The sequence below is a fragment of the Phragmites australis genome, chromosome 23, assembly GCF_958298935.1.
Source record: "Phragmites australis chromosome 23, lpPhrAust1.1, whole genome shotgun sequence".
NCBI lineage: Eukaryota > Viridiplantae > Streptophyta > Magnoliopsida > Poales > Poaceae > Phragmites > Phragmites australis.
This window is the reverse complement of record NC_084943.1, coordinates 22823844-22833644: the sequence shown is the minus strand read 5'-3', so window position 1 is coordinate 22833644 and position 9801 is coordinate 22823844. Positions and strand designations below refer to the sequence as shown.

Here is a 9801-nt window from a genome sequence, read left to right as displayed (position 1 = left end):
AATACCCGTCGGCAGTAGCGTGCCCCGAATGGGAGGGCACGAGTTCCAATGCACCATAAATGGAAAGGGCGTCATCATAGCCTCTAGGCGAAGTGACCGGGGGTGAAAAATGCGCCCCGCGCCCGGTCATCCGTCACCATAAATGCACCGGTAACGGGCGCCGTGGAGAGGACTCATCGGGTAGCCGTAGAGCGGCCCAGCGTGCTCGCCCTGTCTTGTTCTCCTACCACAGCAGCGCGGCAGACGGAACGCCTCAGCCCTCACGATATTATCCCGAGACGGGCCGGATGGCACGGGATAGGGCCCGTGCATTTAATGACCCCACGCACTTCTGCTAGAATGTGGCAGAAACTGACATCGAGCGTGGCGGGAGCAGTTGGAGGTGACAGGCCACGTGCACTCTTTAAATACGGCCTCGGACCTTTGACTGGCTGACACCTCATCAGTGGGCCCCTGCGGGGGCCACTGTCAGGGGGCTTCTTGGGTCGTCAGGGAACCGAGTGCTCGGGGGTCACTGTTCACCTCCCCGAGTACTCTCTCCCGAGAATGCCCTTTCTTGGTCCCTGGGGAACCAAGTGCTCGGGGGTTATTATTCACCTCCCCGAGCACTCTCTCCCGGGCACACTTGTACGGATCCTCGGGGGAACTCTCTCCCGAGAATGCCCTTTCTTGGTCCTCGGGGAACCGAGTGCTCGGGGGTTACTGTTTATCTCCCCGAGTACTCTCTCCCGGGCACACTTGTACGGATCCTCGGGGGACCAAGTGCTCGGGGGCCGCTGCATACAGCCCCGAGCACTCTCTCCCGGAACTTCCTTCAGTGGGTCCTCGGGATACTTAGGTGCCCAGGGGGCCACCACTGGCGGCCCCGGGCACACTTCTCCCGGTACTTAGCTTTCCTGGTCGTCGGGGGACTCGGGTGCTCGGGGGTCACCGCATACCTTCCCGAGCACTTTCTTCCCGGCGCTTAGACTTCGCAGATCATCAAGGAACTTGGGTATTCGGGGACCACTGATCGTGGCCCCGAGCGCTCTCTTCCGGGACTTAATCTTTTTTACCTTGCGGAGGAGACCCCGCGGAATGGCGCCACATGACGGATTGCTGGCCTGGCCTCGGGATTCGGGGACCCCCGGTTCCTGATTCATCGACAATATTGTAATCTTCCTAGCACCCACAACATGGGACATCAATGCAACCACGGAGCTCCTAAGCCACTTCAGCAGAGTAACGGGCTTAAATACCAATCTACAGAAGAGCTTGGTGGCCCCCATCAGATACCGAGAAATTGATCTCGACTCCATCCTAGCGAACATCGTGACAGTTCGAACGTCTTTCCCGATTAAGTACCTAGGTTTGCCAATCAGCTTAACGCGGATTAGAAAAGCAGACTTCCAACCAATGTTCGGCCGTGTGTGCACAAGATAGTGCAGACCACCTACAATGCTTCGGTAGTGCGTCACATCAACTGGTGGTATTGTGCTTGCCTTGAAGAGTTTCAACCGCTCCTCCATCAACTCATGACATGGGTTGCACCCCTCCATGCCGCTCCTCTCTAGGAGCTTGCTAGCATAAGCGTTTTGCCAGAGCGCGATGCCGCCTTCACCCTGACTCACCTTAATACTGAGGTAGTAGGTGAGCAGACCAAGGTCACTCATGTAGAATATTGACATCATCTCTTGCTTGAACTTGTCAAAATCGACATGGCTTGGCCCGATGATGATTAAATCATCAACATACACGCCCACGACCAGTAGACCAGGTCCAGCGTGGTGTGTGTACAGAGCATGCTCCTTGGCACACTTGATGAAGCCCAGCGAGACGAGGATCGCGTCCAGCTTGGTGTTCCAGGCATGGGGTGCTTGGCACAGACCATACATAGCCTTTTGCGTAACCTCAGCACCTTGTGCTCTTGATGCTCGATGACAAACTCCGGTGGCTACTGCACGTAGACCTCCTCGACGAGCTCCCCGTTCAGGAATGTTGACTTCATGTCCATGTGGTGGACAGACCAATACTTGTGCGCCATGCCAACACTGCGCGCACCGATTCCATCTGCATGACGTGTGCAAAGACTTCCTCTAAGTCGATGCCCTCACGCTGAATGTAGCCTTTTGCCATAAGTCGCACCTTATGCTTCACCACCTCACCCTTCTCATCCCGCTTAACCTCGAACACCCATTTCAACCCGATCGGACATCGACGGATCGATGAGCTCCCACGTCTCATTGTCTTCGATCAACCGCATCTCCTCCAGCATCGTGCGACACCAGCACGGCTCATGCTCTGCCTTAGGGAAGGTGGTCGGCTCCTCTACAGTCACCAAGTGCAGCTCGTGCTTGCCGAGTTCTTGGGCCGCCTGCCCATATGACGTTGCGTCGTCCAGGATGTCCTCGATGGTGCGGAACTGGAGCAGTCCATCATCATGCTCGATGTCAAGGTACTGCTCGCCATCGGTCGGTGGCGTGACAAAGCAAGTCGATGCTGGTCGCTTCGGTGTCACAGCAAGCAGACTGGTTGTCGCTGATGGTCACCTCAGTGTCACAACAGGTGGACTGGTCGCTGCTGTTGGTCACCCTGGTGTCGCAGCAAGTCGACTCGTGGTCACCGCGTGAGCTGGAGTCTCCTTCACCACCTCCGACCTCTGGCACTCTTCGTACTTGACAGTGAAGTAGCTGTCGAGGCATGTGGTCGCTGACTCGTCTATTGTCACCCAGTTCCAACACCTCTTCTCGTCGAAGACCACGTCACAGGAGACATGAACACGGCGTGTTCGTGGGTCGAACAGCCTATATGCCTTGGTCCCCGGCTCGTACCCGAGCAACACCATTGGAACATTGCAGTCATCCAGTTTCCGCAGGTTTGACTTGGTTACTTTGACATGTGGCATGCAACCAAACGTGCGCAGGAATGAGACATCGGGCTTTCGCCCATGCCAAGCCTCGAACAGGGTCATGTCGTTTAGACTCTTGGTTGGTGACCGGTTGAGGAGGAAGACCGTTGTGGTCACTGCCTATCCCCAAAATGTCACAGGCATCTGCTTCGCCTTGAGCAAACATCATGCCATCCCGGCGATGCTCTGGTTGCGTCGTTCCACAACACCATTTTTGTTATGGGGAGTAGGGCGTTGTGAGGTGGTGCTCGACTCCCTGCTCGACGCAGTACAACCCGAAGTCAACCGAGGTGAATTCATCACCTCGATCAGTCTGCAGTGCATGTAGTCGCCGCCCGGTTTTTGTCTTGACGCGCGATTGGAACTCCTTGATCGTCATGGCCGCCTCATCCTTGCTGGTCAGCAGACATAGCCACATGTAGCGGCTATGGTCGTCCATCAGCAACAGGAATTAGCATCGCCCGCTATTCATCGGTGGAGTGATGGGCCCACATAGATCACCGTGCACGAGGTCTAGAAGACCCTCAGTGTGGTAGTTGGCTTTCTGTGAGAACACATCATGTCGTTGCTTGCCAGCAAGATAGTTGTCGCAGACTTCTCTAATGTGGTCGATCGCTGGCAAACCGCGTACCATCCAATGGCATGCCAGCTTCTTCAGCGCATCGAAGTGCAGATGACCAAAGCGAGCATGCTAGAGCCACTCCTCGTCATCGTGTTGTACGACGAGGCACACCGGCTACATGATGTTTAGCTTCATCGTGTACAGCTGGTTCTTGAAGCACGTTACCTTGGCAAGAAGATTGCGCTCCCTATCACGGATTTGCAACACTCCCCCGTTAATTAGCACTTGGCAGCCTCGCCCATTGAGCTGATCAATGCTGATGATATTGCTCTTCAGCTGGGGGATGAAGTAGACGTTCATGACTGTGCGGTGCTCGTCATTCTTGCACTTGAACAACATCGTGCCATGGCTTCGGATGTCGACAATGGAGCCATCTTCGAACTTGACCGAACCGATGATGCCGGTGTTAAGCTTCGCGAATACGTTGCCGTCGCCGGTTATGTGGTTCTGGCTCCAGTGTCCAGGTACTATACGTCGCTCTGGCTCTTGCCTTTGCAACCAAGGTTCAGCTGCGCGTATGTCTCATCGAGCTCAACACATCCGGGGTGCGTCAACACCGTCGAGTCGGTGAGGGCGCATGCCTGCGCCATCAGCAAGATCGACTCATTGTTGTCACCCTGCTCGAGGTGTGCTTGCTTGTTGCGCTTCGGTTGTCAGAAAACCTTGGCCTAATGGCCGAGTTTGCCATAGTTTTGGCACTTGTCATTTCTGACATCATGCACAGACTCTTGCTTGCCGTCGTGGCCGTTGGAGTCGCCCTTCTTCCGGCTCGACTTGCTACCACGGCGTCTGTGACCACCACCTTTGTCAGAGTAGGTGGAGCCCTCTCCAGGTTGCCGATCCTTTTGTCATGCCATCCACTTCGCCTCGGTGAACAGGAGTTGCCCTCTCGCATTTGTCATGCAGCGGTCCTCGACTGCCTTCAACCGACCGGTCACATCTTCAATGGATAGGGTGGATAGGTCAAGCAAAGTTTCAATGGATAGGGCGATCTGCGTAAACCTGGGAGGCACCACACGTAGTTACTTCTCTACAACAGCCGTGTTGTTGATGACCTCGTTGACGGTCACCTTCTGGTTCACCAGTCTGCTCAGGCATAGCTCGAAATCCTCCACCGCTTCACTGTTGTGGAACTGGATCGCCTCATGCTCCTTACATAGCTGCTGTGCTTTCACTTTCCACACACGATCGGTGCTGATGTGCATGTCCTTGAGGCTGTCCCAAGCCTCCTTGGCGTTAGGCATGGTTGCCAGCGCAGAAATCATATCCGGTGGAACAGCCGGGAGAATGACCTATAACGCCATTTGGTCTTCTTGTTCCTCGGCGTCGCCGATGTCGATGACCTCTCAGAGCCCGTGAGCTTGGAACATCACCTTCAACATCAGCGACCAATCGCCATAGTTCGTCCGAGTGAGAGTTGGATACGCTGTCTAGCCTCCAACTTCTTGTATCGTCTGTTGCACCACGAGCGTACGACCACCGTCATCACGGTTCCGTCCTTGGTGCGGAGCAAGAGAGGGAGACCCGCGACATCCCCGTCGCGACGAAGTCCAAAAAAACCCCGAGCCTTCCGGAACCTGTGATTCCGACATGTCGCAGGAGCAAAGAGACCAGGAACCTAGGCTCTGATGCCAATTGTTAGCCCTCAATCTTTATCGAGCGCACGCAAGCACTGCTCGCCGCACTCTCTAACTACTCCCACGACCACTCGTAACTACTCCGACCACTCAACTAGTGCTAGCGACCACACATAGCCACGCTCAAGCACTGCTCGTAGGAACACCGAAACACTTGGATGAGAGAGAGAGATTTTTGTACCTCTCAACCATCATGGCTTTTCGGTTATCTTACTCTCTTATTTATATACTCTTACAGATCTACCCTTACTTACAATCTATACTCCGCAACTTACGCTACATCGCACGTCACAACTAATGTGGGGTAAGAACATCGCAATGTCGTGACGTATGTCATATCCCACGTCTCAATCCTATACCTACTCGCATGTCTCTAACGCAAGCAAGACAACATATATTTGTAAAAAAAGACAAGACAATAACACCAATAAATTATTATATTCTAACACCATACAAATTACAAACCACCCCGACAACCAACAACTCACGAACCAACAAGGAAAACTGACGTGCACGGTCGGGCCAGGGCTCGTGGATTGATGGTGCCTCCGGGGCTCGACGACGACGACGAGCGCGTCGTGGGCTCAAGTAACTGGCCCAGGCAGCGCTACGACTTCACTTCTCCAGATCAAATCCTAGCCGCAGTCTTCGGATCCAACGGTTGCGCAGGACCCAGTCCTGGTCGTTAAATGAAATATCGAGTCCACCCCGATCCCCTTGCCAGCGCGCTCTCCTACCTTCGCCACCACCCACGCCATATAGCATTCCCACACCGAGCTCTTCTCCTCCGCCTCCGCCCTTTCCCGCGCGTCTCTCCTCCCAGCATTGCGCTCCGCAGCACCGCCGTCGTCATCCCTCGCGGCCACTTCTTGGCTGGAAGCACCACCGCGGCGTCTCCGGCTTTATATTCGTGTCCGCTAGGCCTTGGAGTTGGAGGGTCTCACCGATGCTGATCACCGCGTTCGTGACCTGCTGCAGTGACACTTGCAGGCTGACTGACACCCTTGAGGTGACGTACGCTCCAACGTTCAAACGGAAAATTAAAGATCTCTCTTTGCAATTGCAGGTTCTCGATCCATGCTCACATCAACATGAGCAGCAAGGCAGTAACAATTTACTGCTGTCAAACATCCAATCAGAAATGGAGGGGAAAGAGCGAGAGCGCATCTAAATGTTCAGGATTCAGAAATGTTCAGATGAATCCAGGCACGTTCAATGCTTCAGTGCTTAGGATTCAGAAATATGGAATTGAAAGGGTACACCATCCTCCTACAAACAACAGGAAGCGTCAAAAACTCAGGCAACCAACTAATGTAGATGGAAAAAGCAGACGTTTCAGGAACAGCCATTTCAAAAGCACCAACCAGATCATAGTTCTCATGCACAAAACAAGAGATCGCCGCACACAGGAGGGCATACAAGTTCCCCTGTGTTAAGCTACTCGCTAACCAGTTTGGACGGAGTGTTGGACGTCTGCCTCTACCTTTGTACAGGGCAGCCATGAGACCTAGGAATAATACGTAGTTTGTATGACAACTAGAGACTGCAAAAATGCGGTTGAAAGAATGCTGCTTCTTGCTTTCCATTATGCTGCACACGTCTGAAAGCTTCATTATTTCTTCTTGGCATCAACAAATCACCCCAATTTTAGCACCTGCCATCGTTACTACAGTAGCATGATAAACTCAGGTGGAATGGCATGTCATTGTACTAATAACAAATATTAAAGATGGCATAGAGTCGTCATGTTGTGCTTTCGGAGAGCACAGCGATATATACTTACAGATTTAGTTGGGACCTTAATATGCCTCAGCATCAGCAGCAATAGTACACTCAGCATCCGCTTCATCGCTGGAAGAAAAAAAAAACATAAACAATGCGTGCTCTTGTTAGTGCATCGACTGATCAAGACAGACGATAATTTGCTAGGGCTGCAGTTCTGGACAGAATTTAATTGTACTCAGAACAAACTTAGCCCAACACAAATTAAAATCATATTTGAATCCATGGTGCAAAGTCACAATTTGTCACTGTACGGCTTTTCCACGAACTCTGAGACCTGGTAGTTACATCACCTAAATGCAGAGCCGCTCTGCACCAACCCGTACAGCCTAAGATCTGAACTCTGATAGCTCAAAACTCATTAACATTCAGCAAAAGCGGCTATTGCAATTCATGGATGAACCGGTTTCATGAAAAGCACAACTACAAGTGAAGCTTGACTGGTCCACTACAGACACAGGTTTATTGCAAGAAATCTGAATAGGTTAGCTAATAAAAAATTAAATTCCAATGCTCTGTTCCTTTTAGCATAGCATGAAACAGGTCTAACAGCCTTCTAAAAGGACCAGTACTGAACATGTAAAAGGGAACTATTCATGGTTCTCACACTCTAAATCTTATCAGTTGATCATTACTTGCGAATTGAAAATGAAGACAAATTTCGGATAAGCATATGAAAATCAACAGCACTAGACTACATCAGATGGACAAAACCAAACTAGCAGAATACAGGAGGTCAAATAGAGACCAAATCATTCGATTTTGCTCAACAGCAATATCCACATCAACATTACCTAACTAACATTAAAAGATGAACAATGACACCAGCAGAAACATGATTCAGTTAACGACAAGTCACAAGTAGTCAGGTGCGCGACAATACACCACATTATTAACAAGCAGAATGCAATCAAATTTTACATATAACGCATTAAGTAGTTAGTCATGAGACGCAGCTATCATGAGAAAAAGTATGCATGTTTCATACTTCCATTTGCATTGACCGGAATTTTCTATCTAACAGACATATTATGCCCAGAACAGCACAAACCAATAATATTCAGATGTGCGACCATATCAAACCAACTAACCCAACTAACAATATTCAGATAACGCCATTCATCAAACAATACTGGAAACGCCGAACTACGGAACTAGTCTGTAGTTCTGCACAAATATATCACGCAAGGAAGAGCACAAACCAGTGTTACCTGGATGCGAAAATGGGTGTTAGAATCCGATTTGAATTTAGATGTCTGATTCGGCAAAGAAAATTTGGGCACGCGAAATCAACTCAAAATCTGACATGAATATCTGAATCCGACTTGAATTCGGGGTTTTCAATTCAGCCAAAAAAAAAAAAATGGACATGATGTCTAGGTAACACTGGCACAAAGCAGTTATACTCAGAAGCGCGGCCATATCAAACCAGCCGGCAAAACTAACATATTCAGACAAGGCCATTCACCAAACAATACATCTGAAAATGCCATACTATTTTCAAAACTAGTCTGCAGTTGTGCACGCATCTAGATCTTCTATATATCAACTGATCAAGCATATTGTAGACGCCATTTAACGCATATAACACAACAGATGTATTAATTAGGAATACAACTCAAGCAGTATGATCGAACATAAGAGAAGAAAGCAGGAAGCCATAATGTTACCCGAAGATCCCAGTGGATGAGCTCACGTAAGGGATGAAATCCGCATAGTACTGAAGGCCGGAGAGGGGCCCGATGGTGCGAGTGGTGCGTCCTTCGAGGTCCATGGCGACGACGAGCTCGGCCGTAGGGTCCCACATCAGCACCTCAGCGGGGCCCTGCGAGCGTAGCAGCATCACCCCGTCGCGGTTCCTTAGACAGCCGCCTTCAAAATGGCCTGTCAAAGTAGTCCACGAGATCTCGCCGGCGCGGTGCTCCAAGTGAAGGCGGATCACCACCACCTGGTTGACGAGCTCGTCCATGAACGTGACGCAGAGGAACCCCTCCATCTCGCCGAGCTCCCAGCACGGCCACTGCATCACCTCCTGGGGCGCGGGGACCAAATCCGCGGTGGCCGCCAGCGGATCGTAGCAGACGAAGTAGCCAAGGGTGGTGCGCCAGAAGGCGCGGCCGAGTGCGCCCACCCCGGAGGAGGACACCACCTGCTCGACGGCGCTGATCCCGCCGGCGACGCGCCACTGCCAGGTCCTGGAGGAGAAGGACTCGTAGGCGTAGGTGCCTTCGCCGAGGGGGAAGGCGACGACGACGTGGTAGTGGCCGCAGTGGTCGGCGCAGCTGTTGTAGGGGTCGTCGAATGTGATGACGACTGCCGGGTCCCCGTGTGCGACGTGGTCGCAGTGGTGGCGCGGGAGGCGGGTCCGCTTCAAGGTGGTGGGGTTGGCGATGAAGTAGGCGCCGGTGGTGGTCCCGCGGAGGCAGACGAGACCACGGGTGGAGGCGAGGACTGTGACCCCCTCGGAGCAGGTGGAGAAGGCCGGGTCCGGGATGAGCTGCTTGGGAGGCCAGCAGCAGATGGTGTCGAAGGCAGCGTAGGACACGGCGCCGGTGAGGGTGTGGTAGAAGATGCCGGAGATGGCCTTGGGCGGCGGCGGTGGCGTTTGGGGGACCTCCTCGACGTCCTCGAGTTCGAAGAGTCCCTCGGGGCCGTCGGCGACTACCTCCTCGTCGTCGTCGGAGCGGCAGTCGGGGGAGGTGCAGCCGGAGGAGAGGGCGAGGACGCGGTCGTCGTCAGAGGACGAGTCCAGGAGGACCCAGTCGTCGTCGGAGTCCTGATCGGAATCCATGGTGATGGATCGCGCGCGGGAGGGGAATGGTTGGTTTGCTAGGGTTAGGGTTCTGGAGGGGAGGATAATGCGGCGGAAGGCG

At 52.6% G+C, this 9801-nt stretch overlaps 1 protein-coding gene across 3 annotated transcripts; it reads right to left on the bottom strand.

Moving 5' to 3' along the window:
- Positions 1-6290: 6290 nt before the first annotated feature.
- LOC133906171 (uncharacterized) lies at positions 6291-9801 on the bottom strand. 3 transcript variants are annotated; one of them, XR_009907741.1, is made up of 4 exons: positions 8599-9801; positions 6930-6997; positions 6511-6800; positions 6291-6415 (listed from the first exon to the last, which is right to left on the bottom strand). XR_009907741.1 is itself a non-coding variant. In XM_062347978.1 (3 exons), exons 1-2 carry the CDS (start codon positions 9717-9719, stop codon positions 6946-6948), a joined length of 1173 nt encoding a protein of 390 aa, XP_062203962.1. In that variant the 5' UTR covers positions 9720-9801; the 3' UTR covers positions 6291-6812; positions 6930-6945. The 3 variants fall into 3 exon arrangements, 2 of the variants coding, with proteins under 2 accessions (XP_062203962.1, XP_062203961.1); XM_062347978.1 differs by having other exon boundaries at positions 6291-6812; XM_062347977.1 differs by having other exon boundaries at positions 6291-6800.